This window comes from Schistocerca nitens, chromosome 9, assembly GCF_023898315.1.
Source record: "Schistocerca nitens isolate TAMUIC-IGC-003100 chromosome 9, iqSchNite1.1, whole genome shotgun sequence".
Taxonomy (NCBI): Eukaryota; Metazoa; Arthropoda; class Insecta; order Orthoptera; family Acrididae; genus Schistocerca; species Schistocerca nitens.
This window is the reverse complement of record NC_064622.1, coordinates 500,342,369-500,365,596: the sequence shown is the minus strand read 5'-3', so window position 1 is coordinate 500,365,596 and position 23,228 is coordinate 500,342,369. Positions and strand designations below refer to the sequence as shown.

The following is a 23,228-nucleotide window of genomic DNA, read 5'->3' as shown; positions in this document are numbered from 1 at the left end:
GGCGCAGTGCCTGCTGGCGGGGCGCGCCGCTGCCGCTGCCGCTGTTGTGACAAGGCCGGAGGCGGCCAGTTAGCGTTCGTCACGGCGGCGGCAGGGGCGGAGGGCCGGCTAATTGATTGGCTGTTTACGCCCGCGCCGCATTCCCCGTGGACCGTCACGCTTCACAAGCCACAAGCTGCCGCCTGCTTTTCAGCTGAAGCGGCGTGGAACGCGACAGGTCGATACGTTTGCTTTACATACACTGAAGCGCCAAAGAAACGGTTATGGGTATGCTTATACGAATACAGAGATACGTCAACTGCAGAGTACGGCGCTGCGCCATGCGGGATTAGCCGATCGGTCTAGGGCGCCGCAGTCTTGGACTCTGCGGCTGGTCCCGGCAGAGGTTCGAGTCCTCCCTCGGGCATGGATGCGTGTGTTTGTCCTTAGGATAATTTAGATTAAGAGGTGTGTAAGCTGAGGGACTGATGACCTTAGCAGAAGTCCCATAAGATGTCACACACATTTGGATACGGCGCTGCAGTCGGCAACGCCTATATAAGACAACTGTCTGCCTCAGTTGTTAGATCGGGTACTGCTACTACAATGGCACGTTATCAAGTGAGTTTAACAATGGTGTCATAGTTGGCGCATAGGCGGTGGACACAGCTCTCCGAGGTAACTATGAAATGGGGATTTTCCCGTACAACCATTTCACGAGTGTACCGTGAATATCAGGAATTTGGTAAAACATCAGATTTCACTGCGGCCGGAAAAAGATCCTGCAAAAAAGCAACAAACGACGACAAAAAAGAATCGTTCAACGTGACAGAAGTGCAACGATTCCGCAAATTGCTGCACATTTCAGTGCTGAGCCATCAACAAACGTCAGCGTGCGAACCATTCAAAGGAACATCATCGATATGGTCTTTCGGAGCCGAAGGCCCACTCGTGTACCCTTGATGACTGCATGACAGAAAGCTTTTCGCCTCGCCTGGGCACGTCATCACCGACATTGGACTGTTGATGACTGGAAACATGTTGTCTGTTCGGACGAGTCTCTATTGAGCGGATGGGGCCGGCCGAAGTGGCCGTGCGGTTAAAGGCGCTGCAGTCTGGAACCGCAAGACCGCTACGGTCGCAGGTTCGAATCCTGCCTCGGGCGTGGATGTTTGTGATGTCCTTAGGTTAGTTAGGTTTAACTAGTTCTAAGTTCTAGGGGACTAATGACCTCAGCAGTTGAGTCCCATAGTGCTCAGAGCCATTTGAACCATTTGAGCGGATGGACGTGTACGGGTATGGAGACAACCTCATCAGTCCATGGACCCTGCATGTCGGCAGGGGTCTATTCAAGCTAGTGGAGGCTCATTAATGGTGTGGGGCGTGTGCAGTTGGAGTCATACGGGACCCCTGATACGTCTAGATACGACTCTGACAGGTGAATTGCTGCAGAGTGTCAATTATTCAAAAACAGTGTTAATCACATTTATTTTTATTATACCGCCAACCGGTTTGAACCGGACGTAGGGGTCGACTGCTGGTGGTGTCACTCCTGTCTACATAACGGCAGGTTGTTAAGTCCCATGGTGCTCAGAGCCATCTGAACCATTTGGTTTTGCTCTGACATTTTCATTAGTCTATCGATGAATAATTCAAAATTAATAAAACAAAGACAATTCCGGTTTTGTGTCTTCAAACATAAGGTCTTACATACTTAACGGCAAATATCTGGCACATGAAGTCGTTTGTAACGTAAATAGAAATTTCAAGCTGTTTTACCCATTCTTTAAATAATATCCGAAATTATATCTTTAAAAATTTGTCTATAATGTACAAAATCGTTTTTGTAAGTTTCATTGTGAAAACGTAAAATTACGAAAGGTGGTCACCCTATAAATTTCAATTCGTAAGTAAATAAAATCATACAAGAATATGTATATTTAAAAGAAATGTAATTGTTTTCATTTCATTTACGCAATTTATATAGAGGAGATAACCGCTTAACAATATTCCAAATTTCAATTGTAATTCATTGTTCATTAGATAAATAGCCTTCAGCGTATTCGAAGAACTCAGTTAATTTCGCCTAAAATCATTTCCCCTCGTTCAAAAGTATGATTTGTTAGAATGTAAACAAACGCTATCACTTGCAATAAACTTCTTAATTTTATTGCAGGGCCGTATAAAATATCACTTGGAACTATTTGGAATCTCAGATTTCTCTAATTGTGGAAAAAGGTACATTGTTATCCATATTTTTACTATTTGTGAAACCGGATGTTATTACAGTAATTAATTTGATAAAGAAATATCTAGAACACTCTGGAAGCCAATTAAGTTGTAAATGTTGCCGAATTCGCGTGAAAAAACGCAGCCTGTATCTGGCTCTAGGAAGAGCTACATTATTGTTATGTTTCTTCGCGATTAGACTGTCTTTGCATAACAGCAACTGCGCGCAAATGATTTTCCTAGGTGTAAAAATACACTTTATGTTGTAGTTATAACGGTGATGCGATGTAAAAATTCTGAAATGGTGAAGAAATGTGGGACTATTTAATTGTGAAATAAATCGTGGAGCGATTATCTAAAAACAGAGTATCAACGTGCTACGAAAATCCGACGCCTATTCGTACCCAATTAGATGATGGTTGCCACATTCCATGGAGTATTAACTCTTATTACACAAATTATTTAATACAATTTTGAATGCGTCTCCTTCTCAAGAAGTGGAGTTGCGCTAAAATTGCAGAAAATAATTTTATCTAAAAACTAGTGCGTTAATATTCTGAAAAATGTGTGCCATTATTACGTAGGCCCATTTCAAGAATTACTCACTTTAAAGAGTCGGGGGTGATGGGAGAGAGGGGGGGGGGTGTTGCTGGTGGTAAATTATTCAGATGGTCGTTTGACAAGTATCCACAAGTTCACCAAGGCACTGTTGGTCCAGATTGTCCTACTCCTCAAGGGTGGGTCACGTCGTCCATAAACAGCCCTTTTCAATCTATCCCAGGCATGTTCGATGGGCTTATGTCTGGAGAACATGCTGGCCACTCTAGCCGAGCATGCCGTTGTCGTGAAGGAAGTCATTCACAAGATGTGCACGATGAGGGCGCGAATTGTCCTCCATGAAGACGAATATCTCGCCGATACGCTGTCGATATGGTTGCACTATCGGTCGAAGGATGGCATTCACGTATCGTACAGCCGTTACGGCGCCTTCCATGACCACCCCAAAACAGCTGGGAACCTCCATCTTGCTGCACTCGCTGGACAGTGTGTCAAAGGCGTTCAGCCTGCCCGGGTTGCCTCCAAACACGTCTCCGACGATTGTCTGATTGAAGGCATATGCGACACTCATCGGTGAAGAGAACGTCATGTCAATCCTGAGCGGTCAATTCGGCATGTTGTTGGGTCCATCTGTACCGCGCTGCATGGTGTCGTGATTGCAAAGAAGGACCTCGCCGTGGACGTCGGGAGTTGAGTTGAGCATCATGCATCCTATTGCGCTCAGTTTGAGTCGTAACACGACGTCCTGGTGCTGCACGGAAAGCATTATTCAACATGGATCCGTTGCTGTCAGGCTTTCTCCGAGCCATAATCCGTAGGTAGCGGTCATCAACTGCAGTAGTACCCCTTGCGTGGCTTGAGCGAGGCATGTCATCGACAGTTCCTGTTTCTCTGTATCTCCTCCATGTGCGAACAACATCGCTTTGGTTCACTCCGAGACGCCTGGACACTTCCTTTATTGAGAACCCTTCCTGGCACAAAGTAACAATGCGGACGCAATCGAACCGCGGTGTTGACCGTCTAGGCATTGTTGAACAAGAGACAACACGAGCCGTGTACCTCCTTCCTGGTGGAATGACCGGAACTGATCGGCTGTCGGACGCGTCCCGTCAATAGGTGCTGCCATGTATGGTTGTTTACATCTTTCGGCGGGTTTAGTGACAGCTCTGAACAGCCTAAGGGACTGTGTCTGTGATACAGTATCCACAGTCAACGTTTACCTTCAGAACTTCTGGGAACCAGGGTAATGCAAAACGTTTTTTGATGTCTGTTTATAGTATCAGACTTTAATACTCAAATTTTTCTTTTAAAACGAGCTCCTCGTGCAGGCCACGAGGGCCTAAAGGAAGTCGACCGGCCGCCGTGTCATCCACTCCCATGTGGCCAAGACGCCGCTCTGCCGTGGAGTCGCTTCTTGTGAAACAAGTTGCTCCTCATTTGGCATCGTGAGGCCGAGCGCGTCCCTTACCTGTCTTCTCGCCAAGGAAGAGTGTTTGACAGTACCAGAAATCGAGCTCGGGACCTCCGCAAGGCCGCTCTACTCCGAACGCGGACTACTCTGTTAAAGCTTTAACGTAAGGCTATACCTTTTAACTTGTAGATTATGGCATCATTGTAAATTTTTAAACTCGGCGAATAATTGTATGAAATAATGAAAATCAAAATGTTGTTGCCCGTCGAAGCCGTTAAATAGATAGTCTGTAACTGAGACCAGGTGTGCAGGTGTCCGTTTTAGGCGTTTATTAATATAATCTATAGTATACGCTGTACTAAATTACGCGGAAATCAGCCAGTCACGTAGAGACCACTCTTGCAATTCATTGGTCCATGCTCTGCTACACATGCACAAAGTCGAAGCGACTGACTTCTGAACGGAGAGCCCTCATATTTATTCATAATAATTCAGAATACATTGCTGTTAGCGCACTTATTTATACATAATATCGAATTGTTCAGAAAATATTATTGCTAACACTCATATGTATCTTATTATCGAACAGTCAGAACATACTGCTGTTAGTACAGTTATTTATATTTATTATGGAATATGTCAGATCGTTCTGCCGTCAAATCAGCAGGAAATAACCAGAAGCGTTTAGAAACAATGGAGGGGACTAAAAATTGGTTTTAGTGAGCAGGACACGAACCATCAACTATTCAGCACATCAAATGTGACTATAAGATGCAAGAGACCTTTTCAAGTTTCAAACATGTGTGATATATACATGCAAGCTGAAGCGATGAATGAAAATTTGTACCAAGACCGAATTTCGAACCCGGGTCTCTGGCTCAGTGGGCAGATGTGTTAACCGCTATTGGCTTTGCACAACTGCACGGACAACCCTAGCATGCGTCCCCCCTCAGTCCACATTCCCATTCACGCATCGACTCTTCACGCAGAGGCTCTTCAACTGTACTGGAGTAGCCCCTTAGCATCGAAAGAAATGTGGGATTCTGCGTGAAACCGAAGCACAGGTCTTTTAATCAAATGAAGCTATACGGTTCCACAGACATTTTCGAGTCTCAAAGATCTGTGATGTATCTATGCAGATCGAAGTCACTGTTACAGGGTGGCGTAGTGGTTAGCGGGTCCGCCTATGAGGATCCCAACCTCGGTACAAATTTTCATTCGTCGCTTCACTCTCCATATAAACATCACATTCAGTATGCAACCTGCGTCGCTGAGCATTACACCACAGTTCACAAATGTTCCGTTAGTTAATGCCTTTGATGTTACTATGGTATAAGTGGTTTAACAGCCGATATACCACTGCTTGACATTTTATTGTAACAGATCGTACCAAAAGCGACAAATTTTTGATAGTTCTTCAATGCACTGGTGCCTTCTAACAGCGTAGTTTCATAGCACACAAGTTATAATACGAAAAACACCAAATACGAAAAGGCTCTCACCACCGATATGTCTTTCCCGCCATTCTCTCCGTACTAGTGGTACAAAAAACAACGCGTTTTAGAATGTGGCGATACTTTGTAAAAGCATATAAAAGGGTGAGTCAAATAAAAACCTTAAATTTGTAATAACAAATCGAAATTTCGCGCCGATATCCTGTAAGTTGGTAAGATTGCTACAAACAGCGTGCAGAATGGCCTATAGGTAGCAGCATAGTGCAGATTCACACATACCGTCGCAGTATCAGTATAAAGATGGCCGCCCCACTTGCGACTTGCACCAGGGAAGAACAGTGTTCTGTTATTCGGTTTTTGCGTAGTGAAGGTGTGAAACCTATTAAAATTCATCGACGAATGATGGTTCAGTACGGTGATGCATGTTTGTCACAGCAGAAAGTCTACGAATGAAGTAGGAAGTTCGCAAATGGTGTGACTCAGTGGAAAATGCTCCTCGTCTAGGTCAGGCACAACGAGTTGTGACTCCACAGAACATTGCAGCAGTTGAAGCCATAGTGAAGGAAACCCGCCGAGTGACACTGAATGACATTGCAGCATGTTTACAGATTAGTCGTGGGTCAGCACACCACATTGGGCACGATGTGCTCCAGTTTCACAAAGTGTCTGCAAGATGGGTGCCACGGCAGCTGACTCCTGAAATGAGAGAACGACGTGTTGATGCTTGTGAAGAACTTCTTCGGCGCTTTGAACGAGTAGGTGATGGCTTCCTTGCAAGAGTCGTTACTGATGATGAAACCTGGGTTCACTTCCACCAACCGGAAGCGAAGAGAGCGAGCAAGGAATGGCGCCATTCCTCATCACCAAAACCAAAGAAGTTTCGAACAGAACCATCAGCAGGGAAGGTTATGCTGACTCTCTTTTGGGACGAAGCAGACGTCATTTTGGAGCATTACATGCCTAGAGGGACCACTGTCACCAGTGCATCATACACAGATCTCCTAAAAAATCATCTGCGGCCTGCAATCAAATCAGAGAGACGTGGATTGCTGTCAGCAGGTGTCCTTTTGCAACATGACAATGCAAGGCCCCACACTGCCCGTACAACAGTTGGAACAATCACAGACCTGCATTTTGAGTGTCTTCCTCATCCACCATACTCACCAGACCTTGCCCGCCGGCCGCGGTGGTCTAGCGGTTCTAGTCCGGAACCGCGCGACTGCTACGGTCGCAGGTTCGAATCCTGCCTCGGGCTTGGATGTGTGTGATGTCCTTAGGTTAGTTAGGTTTAAGTAGTTCTAAGTTCTAGGGGACTGATGACCACAGATGTTAAGTCCCATAGTGCTCAGAACCATTTGAACCATTTTTTGAAGACCTTGTCCCAAGTGATTTCCATATGTTTGGACCACTCAGAGACGCAATGGGAGGAAAGAAGTTTCGTTCTGATGAAGAGGTATGCCACGCGGTGCATGAGTGGTTGCGCGGACTACCAAAAGAATTTTTTTCTAAAGGAATTTATGCACTTTGTAAGAGGTGGAGGACTTACATTCAGCGTGGGGGAGATTATGTTGAAAAATGATACAGCTTTGTACCACTCTTACACAATAAATAATATTTAAAAAAATATTTAAGGTTTTCATTTGACTCACCCTGTTATCAAATGCGTACGTATCGTCTGCTGAGTTCAGTTTGTAATGTAGGAAGCAATCTAGCATCTTATTGGCAACGTTACTCTCCGCGATGCAAAAAATGACGCGTCTTATTCTGGCTTTCACGCTCGGGAACGCTCCGCGGCGTGAGATTGCACGTCGTGGCGTCACACAACTGGAGCAGCTCGACGCGCGCGTTTGCTTACGCGTGCGGTGTGGGATCAGCTGTAGCCAGCAGCCAGCCCGCGCCGCTCGCTCCTCCTGCCTCTGGTTGCGAGGCGGTGAGCGTGGCAGGTGTCTTGGCGCCCGCGGGCGCTGCGGCTGCAGACAATGCGCGCCCGTCTTTTGTCCTGGGCGCAGGCAGGTGGACGCGTCAGGCCTGCGGACAACACGGCGGCGCTGAGCAAGCCCCGTCCCACTCCCACTCGCACTCCGGCGACTTTTCCAACAACATTTTTAATGTAGTTCTTATTATTATTATTAGCGAAAATTCTAAAGTAAAATGCGGTGGTGAAATTTCGCAACATTTTGAAATTAAAACAGGAGTGAAACAAGGTGAAGAACTCTCTCCACACCTTTTCGATTGTGTCTAGGAAAAAGTAATAAGAGGCTGGGGAAAATTCGTATAAGTGCTTAAGATTGTCTGACGAAGCAAATTAGGAATAACCAGTACTAGGACAGACTGCTTAGCTCCTGTTGACGACCTGTCGCTTCTCTGTCAAGACATTCATACAGCACAAAAAAAAAAAAAAAAAAAAAAAATAAATGTTCTTAAAATGGCTCTGAGCACTATGTCATTTAACATCTGAGGTCATCAGTCCCGTAGAACTTAGAACTACTTAAACCTAACCAACCTAAGGACATCACACACATCGATGCCCGAGGCATGATTCCAACCTGCGACCGTAGCAGTCGCGCGGTTCCAGACTGAAGCGCCTAGAACCGCTCGGCCACCGTGGCCGGCAAATGTTCTTAAATAAACAGCGGAAAGATATGGGCTCCAATTGCCGGTTTAAAGAACAAAACCCAAAGTACATGCGTAGCAACAACCTGGCACCCAAAATTGTAGTTAAAAAAACAATAATCGAGAAAGTTTGTCAGTTCAACCATTTAAGTGTAACCATTCAGGAAACTGGCCTGGAAAAGGTTGGTTACGAAATTCGTTATCACGAAAGGGAAACAGCTTTCAGGTTGAGACGACTCTACGCAATAATTCATCTCGAAGCACACCAGAGTGAGAAACTACAACACAGTAATCAAACCAGAGTGTCTTTAAGGCGACTGAAACACTCACTGTAATCAGAAAGAGGGACATTGAAGAAATCCAAAAGAGAGAACGAAACATCTTCGGGAAAAATTTAGGCCCAAATTACGCTAGAAAAGGAACATACAGACTAAGAAACAAGATATTGAAAAGTATACCGACATTTACTCCTACAATTGTACGGGCACATTAAAAGAATGGAAGCAACCGTTTTAACTAGACAGGTTTTACAATTCTATGAAATCCTGAGTAAAGCTAAAATTGGAACAATGTAATGGATCACTGCAGGAAGAGAAGACCTGGAGGAGGCAGGGATAACGCAGCTTGATATACCAGACTCAAACACTTTCAGGAAAAACATCGAGCCTGGACAGTTGGACTGGCAGAAAATCCCAACAAGTCTGGAACAGCTTGGTCTGACGAGCGGAAGAGAGACCATTCTGAGATAATGAAAATAATGCCGCCACAAAGGAAACTCAGAAAAAGACCCTCGAAATGCTGCTTGCACATCGCCGCGTCCAGTGGCACCCAGAACTGATTGTCGGTACTGTTATTAGTTGCTGTGGCCCCGGTAAAGAAATCGCAGACCATTATCTGCAGCTTTAGTGTTCCTCCTGTCTAATAAATACATCCTCTCGCTAAGGGTCTGTCGTCTTTCTGTGTCCGTGTATTTATGAAATCAGACTCGCTTGCGCTAGTGTTTGGATGAGAACTTCGGAGAGCTGCTCTTCTGTCTGTGTTCAGCCCGAAGTTCTTCTTAAAGAAATTTATTAATAATAGCTTTACAAACTATACTGAATCGTTTATTACAACAAAAATTTAACACTGAGAATTTTAATACAAGTTTTGCGTCGCGGTGTACGTATAGTTTCCTCCGTCACGCGAATAAAATCTCGACAGCACTCAGCCGTTAACTGTTAACATAGTGTAAAGCTGTAACTGCTCGGTTCAAATCTGATTTTCGACAGCCACTGTGTTATTTTGTGGGAGGAGTTTAGTGATCTGGCTGCCGCAGGGAGCAGGCAGGTAGGCGAGGCGGGGAGCTTTTCGCTGGGCGGCAGTCGGCAGTCGGCAGTCGCAGTGGTTGCGTGCCGGGCGTGGCCGCGCATTCCGTCCCCACGCACCGCTCACGCCTGCCGCGCCGCGCGTGGGCCGGTTGCTAGGTTACCAGCCGCAGCCAGGTGCCGCCGCCGGCCTTCCCGGGTCGCACTGGGTCGCTGCACTGCGGCGCCTGCCTGCTCCGTCCAATAGAACACTGTACTGCGAAACAAATATGGCACCAGGCTCCGTCTACCTATATAAAACTCTTCACCGTCGTCGCCTTTTCTTTGTTTATCCATAAGCTGTGATAAGTATCTCCCCCCCCCTCCCTCCCCTCTCCCCTATCTACGAGGTCGGAACCCTTCCGAACATCCGGCCGGAAGACCTATATCGTCGGCGTATCAGTCTCCCTCGAAGTTCTCTTCCGCAATATTTTTTTCCCTTCGTTCGCTGATTTTTCGGCGTACGGGTCGAATTTCTTCTAGCAGTAGACTCGAACTGGCTACCTCCGCGTCGTGGAACCAGCATGCGTCAGGTGGGTTACATGCAACGCGTGACGCAGCGAGTTGTTGCAGAAGAGCTCTCCTCGCGACCCGCTGATCGTCGCCGAGAAAGGTTGCGAAAGCAGGCCGCAGTCGCCAAACGCGAGAGCGCCCGGCCCGAGGGCCCACCTATACAGCGGCGCGCGCTCACTTTCTCCCTGCCGGTTGCCTCATTGTGTTTGCCGTACACTCGGGAAGTGGCGCCAGCGTTATGGCGGCATTATCCAACGTGCGGGATTCCGCGCCCCTCATCGTGTGCGTTACGTCGCCAGACGCTGTGCCTGAGCTAGGTATACACGTGACAGTTTTAGTCCCTCAGGGAGCTGTTGCGGGCAATATCTGTCGCATAAACAGCGCCGAGAGTCACTCGCCTGCGGTGTCCGAGACTGGGGCGAGATCTCAGGTAGTCGCACTCTGCGAGTTCAGACGTCTCCTGTAGACGGCAACCACCATATTATCTCGAGAGCTGCTCGCCGTAGCTCTCAGATAAGAAAAATTATAGCGGCGCTGTTGGCAGAGCTGAGAGTAATCGGAGAGTGCTGAGCGGCCAATTTGCGTCCCAGATTTCGCAGTTTGTACACTACCACATCTTTGTAATAGAATTTTGTCGTGCACGTTAAATAAAACTGCCTGTTTTGACCGATAATATGTGGCCGTGACATGTTTCTGACAGAAGAAATCGCCCGTTTCATCTCCGAACAGCACGAGCGATTTGCCTATTTCGTATGTTCTACACTTAAACGGCACTACGCAGCAAATACCATAGACATACTGTGCAGAATTAAGAAACAGAAATAAAAAGAAAAAGTTATTGAAGTGACTCGGTCCCGTGTAAATAAGAAAATATGAATGAAAATCTAGCGCGCTACTTGTTCGCCACATTAACAGTGCAACCTGCCTCTCTCTGCACGTGTAGAGGGATGGTTACTCACGCTCCGTGACTGAATATCGGCGCTGGGTCGGCAAAAAGGTACCGAAGAAACCTTCCAGGAAGTGGACTCAGCACCATGTTGTACATTTAATTAGCTTGTACGAGGAAAGGCCAGCGTTATGGTTCAAATGGTTCAAATGGCTCTGAGCACTATGGGACTCAACTGCTGTGGTCATAAGTCCCCTAGAACTTAGAACTACTTAAACCTAACTAACCTAAGGACAGCACACAACACCCAGCCATCACGAGGCAGAGAAAATCCCTGACCCCGCCGGGAATCGAACCCGGGAACCCGGGCGTGGGAAGCGAGAACGCTACCGCCAGCGTTATGAAATGTACAGTTCACTGGACTGCGGGAGAAGCGAAGTTTGTTTGCTGAAAGGGCTACAGTTTCTAACAAAAAAATGGCTCTGAGCACTATGGGACCCAACTGCTGAGGTCATAAGTCCCCTAGAACTTATAACTAATTAAACCTAACTAACCTAAGGACAACACACACATCCATGCCCGAGGCAGGATTCGAACCTGCGACCGTAGCGGTCGCGCGGTTCCAGACTGTAGCGCCAGAACCGCTCGGCCACCAGCGGCCGGCACAGTTTCTAACAGCTCCATAAAAGAATATCCATTGCTTAAGGGACTAGGCAGAGTAGTTTTATAACATAGCTTAATTACCCAATAGATCCAAGTGATGTTGAAAGTAGTCGTTTTGGAACTCGGAAAATTGCCTTGTAACTTCAAGTAACGCATCTGTGCCTATAATTTTATATGACGTGGTATTTATTATGTTTCTACATTGGCTGTTGGAGAAAGGACCTCAGGAATTTACGAGTGGTTCCTTAAATGAATACAAGTAGAACATTTAGATAAATGTACGTCCGGAAATGCTTCCTATATCAGATATCTGCCCTATTTGGCTTTTGAACTTCTGTGGGTATCGAGATGAAATTTGTCTAATGTTATTTCATCGTCTTTGCTATTTTACCTAATATTAAACCCAATTAACCGTAGCTGATGCTAGAAATCTTAGTGTCACAGCTGATGCTAGAAATCTTAGTGTCACAGGCAGTCTGTCTTTAACAGTAATGGATTTAGTCATAATGATATTTAGATTGCCAATTTTCAGTCCAATTATGAAGAGTATTTCTTCCATCTCTACCGCTGTCATTCTCATGAAATTTGATACTGTTGTGGATTTCCCATCGCGCCCCCTTCAGCGAGGTTCTCGCAGGCTCCAAAATTGTCCCGCCGCCTAATCCGCCCTCTTATCCGACACCAACACCGACGTTCACCTTCTTAACTTTGACACTAAGTGTATTAAAAGTGGAGCTGCAGCCCGACGATCTTACGAGAGTTGACTGAAAAGTAATGCCTCCACCTTCGTAACTCTTCAACGGTTGGCAGCATTGGTATGTGCAGGTACTGGCTTGTTCCGTAGCCTCTTCTCTACAGCTCCAGTTTGCGGGAAGCCATAGCATTGAACGGTCGTGTTGTTACAGTGTTAAGTATGGAACCCTGAGCAGACGGTCGGTCAATGCGATTTAAACAACGTGCAGTCATTGAATTCTTGACAGCAGAAGGTGTCACCCCAAAGGAGATACATCCGAGGATGAAAGCAGTTTATGGTGATTGTGTTGATGTGAGTGCTGTGCGTCTCCATTCTCGTAACGCGAGAGGCGTTCCTGGCAAATTTTAAGTATGTGCGCTTTCATTTCATTAGTCAGTATCCGGGGTACCCATCGTGCACAGATCTTCCAATAGTCAAGCAAAGCAATAATGAGACCCACACGTTGTTGTAAAATGCCGATTGTGCTTGCAGTTTCTCTGAGGGATATGACGACCGTCCTGAAACAGTCTGTCAACATTTTGTTTGTGAAACTCGGTGGTTGCTGTCACAGGACGTCCAACTCTTTGTCACGCAGGTCAGGTGTTCCCGCCTCAACGTCTTTAAACTTACTCGCCCAACGACGCACAGTACTCACATCAACACAATCACCACAAACTGCTTTCGTTCTCTGATGAATCTCCTTTGAGGTGACACCTTCTGCTGTCAAGAATTGAGTGACTGCACGTTGCTTAAACAACATTGACCGACCGTCTGCGAAGGGTTCCATACTGAACACTCTAACAACACAACCGTTCAATGCTAAGGTTTACCGCCAACTGGAGCTTTAGAGAAGAGGCTACGGAACAAGCCAGTACCTGCTGCATACCAATGCTGCCAACTGTTGAAGAGTTACGAAGATGGAAGCATTACTTTTCAGTGAACCCTCGTACATCGAAACCTCTTCCTTCATGCCCAGAACTAAGGCGGAAAAAACTCGCAGGAAGTCGGTTAAAAGAGAATGTAGTTCTACTGCCATAATATTATTTACAACTTATGTTATCAGTAGGGACGTTTCGACCGCATGGTTATTAACTGTCATATGCATGTGCGAACCACGTATCGACCACCATTTGTGACAGCATATACGATCTGCTATCGCATGGTATTTGATATTGATCCTATGTTCTAAACTGGCCATTATTAACAAATAAAACATTTTATTCAAACAACAGACAACCTCAGTGGGACTTTGATGTTTTTTGAACGATATTTCAGGAGAGTTGAACGCAAATATCACGAAACAATTGAAACTAGAAGTGCTTTCTTTCTTCTTAACGCGTGATGTAGCACATTTGTGAACGCCTCCGAAACGGTCTCTGGTGCATTCTCTTGACCCACTGGTCTCGTAAACAGTAAATAACAGATCGTAAAGCTGTGTCTTCTCTAAACTGTGCTACAAAATTCTGGGGCCTCACTTGTCTGTGTTAACACCTCAATAGCCCTACCTTTCAATTTTGGTACATTTCTTGCATATTTTTCTGAAAAATTTCGACGACAAAAAACATATGGTGCACTGTTCTTACAACAACATTACGCGAATCAACCCGGTTAACATTTGCTGAGAATTTCTTTTCGTTATTTTCCTGGTAATTTACTATCGGTGCGCTCTCGAGAGTGGCGCCTTGTTGTTGGCTCCACTATACGCACCAAACTCAATAACTCAGCTGTGCACTTGAGAGTACACCTTTACTCACCTTGTACATGTTTTCCATTTCTCTACTACACTCATTTCTTGATATATATGGCTTTGGCGCGTACATTTAGTACTGATATAATTCTTGTGTGGCGATAACAGTTTCTTTTAGCACTAACATCGCTTTTTGAGCCAGGAAGATAAGATATGTCTTGCTGCGTATCTGTTAAGCCTGTTTCTGCGTACGCTTGACTCAGTGCAGTGAGGATGCGGCGAAATGGCGCTGACTAAATTTCGAATGGGTGCTGTGCCGACGTCGTTACTGGAAACGATATTGAAAGACGCATTACAAAATGCTTCAAATGGCTCTAAGCACTATGGGACCTAACACCTGAGGTCATCAGTCCCCTAGATTGAGAACTATTTAAACCTACCTAACCCAAGGTCATCACACACACCCATGCCCGAGGCAGGATTCGAACCTGCGACCGTAGCAGGCGCGCGGTTCCGGACTGAAGCGCCTAGAACCGCGCGGCCACAGAGTTCAATAAAATCGGAGCATTTATCCTCCATGTGCGTTGTGTAAAAGAAACGTGTTCTTACAATATAATACACTTCACATCTCTAGATATTTTATAGAGTTTGGATTATGTCCTATACCGAACAGGTCTTACTTTTCTGTATTTATTGCAGGGTAACACTAAGAAATACATTTATTGAACGACTTATCAGAAAAGAAGCAATAATGGTGTATTGTTGCGTTCCATTGTTTAAAAACGAAGACTCAGGTGGTTGATGCCTCATTCTCTAAATTTCCGGCAAATGGCGACTTGCATGAAAAATGTTTTAGAGCTGTATCGTGACAGGCAGCAGAGAAAAAGAGTATTTGCTAGCCTTTCAAAAACTCGGTAGTACGTAGTCAGCATTTTGATGATAGCTGCATTAGTGTTTGTTCCAAAAGTAGAGTTTTCGCAATTTTATTTCATTAATTTTCCCTGGGTACCCATCATATAAGCAGGCAAAACCTGAAAATCCACACAGAAAACGAAATTACTTTAAAACTTTCTTCAATGCGCACGTAAGTAGTCTCGGGCATTTGTCCCACACTGCCCCTGATAATGTGGTAGTAGAAACTACAGCTGACATTGACAACGACGCTTTCAATAAAGTAGAGGCGGGATTTCAAGTGGACATACGAGTACCTTGTAAGAGTTTGTGCTCTTCTTATGGGAATGTGGGGAAGCATTATTCAGGGCGGAAGAACAAAATTATGGCTAGGCTGCGTGCAGAAAATAGAACACTAACGGTAAAACTCCAAGCTAAAAATTAAAAAAAAGTGTGAACTCATAGTAATAAACGTAGTGTTCCGAATTAGTACAATATTATCCTGTCGTTTTGCCGGCCGAAGTGGCCGTGCGGTTAAAGGCGCTGCAGTCTGGAACCGCAAGACCGCTACGGTCGCAGGTTCGAATCCTGCCTCGGGCATGGATGTTTGTGATGTCCTTAGGTTAGTTCGGTTTAACTAGTTCTAAGTTCTAGGGGACTAATGACCTCAGCAGTTGAGTCCCATAGTGCTCAGAGTCATTTGAACCATATCCTGTCGTTTAATTGCCTGTGTTTATATTTCACATGAAACTAATCTGAGGGAGACAGTAACGACTTTTACTACGCACTCTTTAACTTTCATCCAATTTTTGAAATAATATAAAGATTTCCAATATTATGCCATTTAAACAGGTAATAAAGTACAGAGAAATACGACCACATCGACTGATCGTGTCGGAACTACGGGCGCGGTGCCAAATTACAGCTCGGAAAAGCAGCTGTACGCGCAGGCGTTATGTATCCCGTAGGCAACGCCCCTCGCTACACACTATTTACGCATTCGGCCGGCTAAGTTCGCTGCGCTCTTAGAGGCGGGGTGCGGGACAGCTCAGCCAATCAGTGGGTCAGTCAGCGTAGCCGCAGCGCTGCCGGCAATGGCCCAGCCACGCTGCCGCTAGATTCGCCTTGCTCGTTCGGCCCGCTGACGCGGCAATTAATTTTCAATCGCGAACCCGTGTCGCTGCGTCGGGCGGAAGTGGCCGCAACAGAAACGGCCAGTCACGGTGCCAGTAATGGGCGGCCGATTAGAGCAGACAGGGGGCAGAGAGAGAGAGAGAAAGAGAGAGAAAGAGGCCTGAGCCGTTAACTCACTGCCGTGTATCTGCTCCTAGCGGGCGGGCTAAAGGCACGTTGAAGACCACGGCACTGAGAACGGGAATACCAGAGTCCTTCACCGCTGAAACTATAAAGGCGTATTCTCCGCAGTGTCAAAGGTCTCCGTTAACGCTGCGCAGCCGGCCCGAGTGGCCGAGCGGTTCTAGGCGCTTCAGTCTGGAACCGCGCTTCCGCTATGGTCGCAGGTTCGAATCCTGCCTCGGGCATGGATGTGTGTGATGTCCTTAGGTTAATTAGGTTTATGTAGTTCTTAAGTTCTAGGGGACTGATGACCTCTGAAGTTAAGTCCCATAGTGCTCAGAGCCATTTGAACCATTTTTTGAACGCTGCGCAGTACAGGTGCAAGCTAGAATCTGTCTCTCTCTGGAGGTTTCAGGACAAAAGTACACTGGTTGTCATAGCTTACGCTATATGCTTTTGCCTGAGTGGACAGTTTATTAAATAACTAGATCTGAGGACACTGAAATAAGTGAGATGCTGTTGTTGTAGTCTCCAATCCGAAGACTGGTTTGATGCAACTTTTCATGCTACTCTACCCTGTGCAAGCCCCTTCATCTCCGAATAACTACTACAACTTTCATCTCTCTGAATCTGCTCGCTGTATTTGTCTCTTGGTCTCCCGCTACAATTTTCCCCGCACACTTCCCTCTAATACTAAATTGGTGATCCCTTACTGTTTCAGAATGTGTCCTGTAATCTGATCCCTTCTTCTAGTCAGCTTGCGCCACAAATTTCTTTTCTCCCCTATTCAGATCAGTACCTCTTCATTAGTTATGTGATCTACCGATATAACCTTAAGCATTCTTCTGTACCACCTCATTTCAAAAGCTTCTATTCTCTTCTTGTCCAAACTATTTATCGTCCATGTTTCACTTCCATACATGGCCACACTCCATACAAATACTTTCAGAAACTACCATTTAAATCTATACTCGATGTTAACATATTCCTCTTCTTCAAAAACTCTTTTCTTGCCATTGCCAGTCTACATTTTATATCCTCTCTACTTCGACCATCATCAGTTATTTTGCTCCCCAAATAGCAAAACTCCTTTACTACTTTAAGTGTCTCACTTCCTAATCTAATTCCCACTGCATCACCTGATTTAATTCGATAACATTCCATTATCCTCGTTTCGCTTTTGTTGATGTTCATCTTAATCCTCCTTTTAAGAACCTGTCCATTCCGATCAACTGCTCTTCCAGGTCCTTTGCTGTCTCTCACAAAATTATAATGTCATCGGCATACCTAGCAGTTTTTATTTCTTTTCCCTGGACTCTAATTCCTACTCCATATTTTACTTTTGTTTCCTTTACTGTTTACTCAATATGCAGATTGAATAACATCGGGGATAGGCTACAACCCTGTCTCACTCCATTCCCAACCATTGCTTTCCTTTCATGGCCCACGACTATTATAACTGCCATCTGGTTTCCGTGAAGATTGTAAATAGCCTTTCGCTGCCTGTATTTTATACCTGCTACCTTTAGAATTTCAAAGAGAGTATTCCAGTCAACACTGTCAAACTTTCCCTAAGTCCACAAATGATATAAAATTAGACTTCCCTTTCGTTAACCTATTCGCTTCAGTCCGGAACCGCGCTGCTACTGCGGTCGCAGGTTCGAATCCTGCCTCGGGCATGGATGTGTGTGATGCCCTTAGGTTAGTTAGGTTTAAGTAGTTCTAAGTTCTAGGGGACTGATGACCTCAGATGTTAAGTCCCATAGTGCTCAGAGCCATTTGAACCAGTTTTGTTAACCTATTTTCTTAGTGCTATTTTGTCAAAAACTGACATTTTGAGCCCCTGGCTGTGTACAAAATATAGGTTGACGCTTACATAGAAGGTTGCAGCAACAAACAACCACTTTTTCCAATGCTATTTATTTATTTAAACAGCACCGTTACCGGTTTCGAATCGACAGGTTTGTCTTCTGACAGCTAGTTCACGTTTTACATTAGCTTTCGTCTTTTGTTTCCCTAACTGACAAAATTTCCTTGGGGTTGGTGTGCCCTACAACCAAAACAAGATGTGAGACAATGTCTTTTTAACTATAGTTGTGCCTCACAACGATTTTAAGTGAGGTAAACAAATTAGTAAAGGGAAGATGTTTCGGTTAGTTACGATGAAGAATCCGCGCCATTATGTTCCATTGCAGACGGGTTATGATATTGCAGCAGCGAACACTGTATAATGCAGTTTTTATGTATGTGTATATACATAATGCATCTACATATACATAAAAAGTGCATTATACAGTTATGTTCCATTGCGGACTACTTATGAGCTTTCAGCAGCGAAAACTGTGTTCGTGTTGAAACATGAATTAAATGCATAATAGCGTATTTTACACGAAAAATGTTCATTTTGACTACTTCGGCAGATTTCTGGCGTCGTTTTTCAAATTTCAAAAATCGACAAATATTGCACAGATAATCCGCGAACAGGATGACCCGTGTCTTTATATACGCCATTTTGCTGTATTGCAGTTTTGAAAAAGTCGACTGAAATACACTGTTTGAAGGCCGGAAGTTATCAAGTATAAAATACGACTAGGGGTAGACTTTCTATGACTTGCATAGAAAAGACACTGCACTTGCCATCGTCGACGCACATAAAAGGAAAGGGAGTATGAGACGAATGTAGGCATTCACGGCAAGTTAGTCTTTGATGTATTGAAACGTCCTATCGCACACTTTCTTACTGTCAATGTACCGATTTCTCGGAGAACCTCTTCGCTTCCTGTCTTATGACAGCGTGTAATTTTCAGTATCCTTCTACAGCACCACATATCAAAAGTTTCGATTCCCTTCTTTTCTGGTTTTCCCACACATCACTATTCGCGTAACTTAAAGGAATGTCTTAATGCATCCAGTGGCAGTCAGTGCGCGGAATGATGTCATTCAGATACTCTGTGATGGCTGTAGACCCTTTTGCAGCCGGAATACCGAACAGATATGCTGGATCCTCCAAAGCCGAGTACGTGGCAGTCCGGTCTTGTGGGTGAGGCGAGTGCAGCCAAGGATGCTTTCAGGGGAGAGAGGACTGTGGCGGAGCGCCGTGTGCGTGGCTCAGTGCCTGACACGGTACGCCGCCAGCTGCTCCCGCTGCCAGGCCAGCCTCGTCCTTGGCACGGTGATCTTCCGGCGCGGCGCCGTCACCGAGGCGACGCCGGGCAGGGCTAGGTCGCCTCGCCGCCTGCGCGGCCGCCAAGCGCCGTTTCTCCCGCGTCGCCGCCCGCAGCGGAGCCCGGCGCCGCCCCCACCGAAGGCGCGTCTCTTCCACACGCGTGCGCCACGTGCGGGGCGGCGAGGCCCGCCGCTCGGACCGCCGCGGCTCCGCCCCGTGCCGTGTGCACACGTGTCGCCGGCGACAGTCCGTCAGCCGGCGAGGCCGCGGGAGTAGCTGACCCCGATCCGCGAGTTGATTCACGCGCGTTTACTCAGCAGCTCGCTTACTGACACCATTTTCAGTCGTACGCGGAGTCGTTTGAGACCTTGCTTGAGGATGACGAGTACTGGGGAAGCGAAAGATGCGACGGCTGTGCCCCGACGAAGCGTAGAAGTAAGACCGCACCGCCGATCATCTCAGTAGTCTATGCATACAGTGATGAGCTAAAACATTATGTCCACCCACTTAGTAGCTTCTTTGTCCGTATTTAGAACGAAATACATCACAGCTTCTGCGTATCAGGGATCCGCCAATTCGTTGCTATGTTTGTGGAGATACATGATATTAGATGTCTACGCACGGATCATGTAATTCGCGTAAATAACGGGCGTACGCCGTGATGGCGCCCGATAGCGACCCACATGGGTGCCATAGGATTTACACTACTGGCGATTAAAATTGCTACACCAAGAAGAAATGAAGATGATAAACGGGTATTCATTGGAGAAATATATTATACTAGAACTGACATGTGATTACATATTCACGCAATTTGGGTGCATAGATCCTGAGAAACCAGTACCCAGAACAACTACCTCTGGCCGTAATAACGGCCTTCATACGCCTGGGCATTGAGTCAAGCAGAGTTTCGATGGCGTGTACAGGTACAGCTGCCCATGCAGCTTCAACATAATACCACAGTTCATCAAGAGTAGTGGCTGGCGTATTGTGATGAGCCGGTCGCTCGCCCACCATTGACCAGATGTTTTCAGTTGGTGAGAGATCTGGAGAATGTGCTGGCCAGGGCAGCTGTCGAACATTTTCTGTATCCAGAATGGCCCGTACAGGACCTGCAACATGCGGTCGTTCATTATGCTGCTGAAATGTACGGTTTCGCAGGGATAGAGTGAAGGGCAGTGCCACGGGTAGTAACACATCTGAAATGTAACGTCCACTGTTGAAAATGCCGTCAATGCGAACAAGAGGTGACCGAGACGTGTAACCAATGGCACCCCATACCATCACGCCAGCTGATATGCCAGTATGTCGATGACGAATACACGCTTCGAATGTGCGTTCACCGCGACTTCGGCAAACACGGATGCGACCATCATGATGCTGTAAACAGAACCTGGATTCATCCGAAAAAAATGACGTTTTGCCATTCGTGCACCCAGGTTCGTCGTTGAGTACACCATCACAGGGGCTCCTGTGTCTGTGATGCAGCGTCAAGGGTAACCGCAGCCATGGTCTCCGAGCTGATAGTCCATGCTGCTGCAAACGTCGTCGAACTGTTCGCGTAGATGGTTCTTGTCTTGCAAATGTCCCCATCTGTTGACTCAGGGATCGAGACGTGGCTGCACGATCCGTTACATCCATGCGGATAAGATGCCTGTCATCTCGACTGCTAGTGATACGAGGCCGTTGGGATCCAGCACGGCGTTCCGTATTACCCTCCTGAACCCACCGATTCCATATTCTGCTATCAGTCATTGGATCTCGACCAACGCGAGCAGCAATGTCGCGATACGATAAACCGCAATGGCGATAGGCTACAATCTGACCTTTATCAAAGTCGGAAACCGCATTTCTCCTCCTTACACGAGGCATCACAACAACGTTTCACCAGGCAACGTATCAGCAATGGATAATGACGGAAGAATGTGGTATTGTTAACAATTCCCATCCCCACCGGCGCCAACCTTGTGTGAATGCTCTGAGAAGCTAATCATTTGCATAACACAGCATCTTCTTCCTGTCGTCAAATCGAAAGACTTGCACCGTTCGCCGGTCAACTGCTGTTTGTGTATGAGAAATCGGTTGGAAACTTTCCTCATGTCGGCACGTTGTAGATGTCGCCACCGGCGAATTATATAGTGTTCACTCTATGACGTCTGCATCTACATACCTCCATCCCTACTGGTCAAATCACTGTCAAGTGCATGGTGGAAGGTTTTCACCATTGTACCAGTTGCTCTGGTTCCTTCCCCTTCCCTTCTCGTATGGTGCATGCATGCATCTGTGTACGCTGCAGCAGCCTAACTTCGTGCTTCATTATAGGAAAGTGAGTCGTTTCCACTGATAATGCAAAACATTATGACCAGTGCCCATCGCGACGTTGGATGCCGCCTGGTAGCGTTGCGAGCATGTGACGCAATGTTAAAGTGCATAAGCGGTCGCCACCGGCGCCAACCGTGTGAATGCTCTGAAAAGCTAATCATTTGCATATCACAGCATTTTGTTCGTGTCGGTTAAATTTCTCGTCTGTAGCACGTCATCTTGGTGGTGTAGCAATTTTAATGGCCAGTAGTGTACGTGCAGTTGTACCCGCTGCGCGGCCTCCCTGACCGGACTGCGTCCTGTGTGCCCGCAGCACGCCAACAACGTGCGCACGGCGGCCGAGGAGTACATGGCTCGGCGGCTGGCGCGCCGCTCGGCCAGCAGCGCCAGCCTGATGAGCGCGTCGCTGTCCGCCACCGGCTCCATAGCGAGGCCCGTCATCGAGGCCGGCGCCGTCCACTTCCTGCCCGCCGCCCAGCCGGGGACCTTCTTCGCGCGCGACAACGTCTCCAACTTCATCCGCTGGTGCCGGCACGCGCTCGGCGTCTTCGAGTGCCTGCTCTTCGAGACCGACGACCTCATCCTGCGCAAGAACGAGCGCAACGTCATCCTCTGCCTGCTCGACGTCGCGCGCCGCGGCGCCAAGTGAGTACAAACTCAAACTGACTCCTTAATTAAAACTGACGTACAGAATTTTCACCGAAAAAGACAACTCAAACTAAACCTATTGATTTATTACTCACAAAATACACGCCCAACGCTGTCTGACTGTTATACCGGGTGATCAAATAGTGAGTATAAATTTGAAAACTTAATAAACCACGGAATAATGTAGATAGAGAGGTAAAAATTGACACATATGCTTGGAATGACATGGAGTTTTATTAGAACAAAAAAAAAAAAAAACCATATTGCTAGACGCGTGAAAGATCTCTTGCGCGCGTCGTTTGGTGATGATCGTGTCCTCAGCCGCCACTTTCGTCATGCTTGGCCTCCCAGGTCCCCAGACCTCAGTCCGTGCGATTATTGGCTTTGGGGTGCCTGAAGTCGCAAGCGTAACGTGATCGACCGATATCTCTAGGGATTGTGAAAGACAACATGCCTCACCATAACTCCGGACATGCTTTTCAGTGCTGTTTACAACATTATTCTTCGACTACAGCTATTGTTGAGGAATGATGGTGGACATATTGAGCATTTCATTTGTTATGCTAATTATTGCTATTCTGATCAGATGAAGCGCCATCTGTCCGACATTTTTTGACCGTTTGTATTTTTTCGTTTGTTCTAATAAAACCCTATGTCATTCCAAGAATGTGTGCCAATTTGTACCTCTCTATCTACATTATTCTGTGATTTACTCAGTTTTCAAATTTATACTGACTTTTTGATCACCCGGTACATTGACAACATTGTGATGCCCTGCTTAACCCACAGGACAGGACAGATTGAATAAATTGTGGAAAGGGGCCAAAATAAGGGCT

At 46.3% G+C, this 23,228-nt stretch overlaps 1 protein-coding gene across 1 annotated transcript in view; it reads left to right on the top strand.

The window, feature by feature from the left end:
* Nucleotides 1–23,228, top strand: part of LOC126204373 (GAS2-like protein pickled eggs) — an 832,631-nt gene that overhangs the window by 342,448 nt on the left and 466,955 nt on the right. The window contains exon 3 of the mRNA XM_049938746.1: nt 22,058–22,389. Coding sequence (XP_049794703.1) covers nt 22,058–22,389 — 332 coding nt within the window. The remainder of the gene's footprint in view (nt 1–22,057; nt 22,390–23,228) is intronic.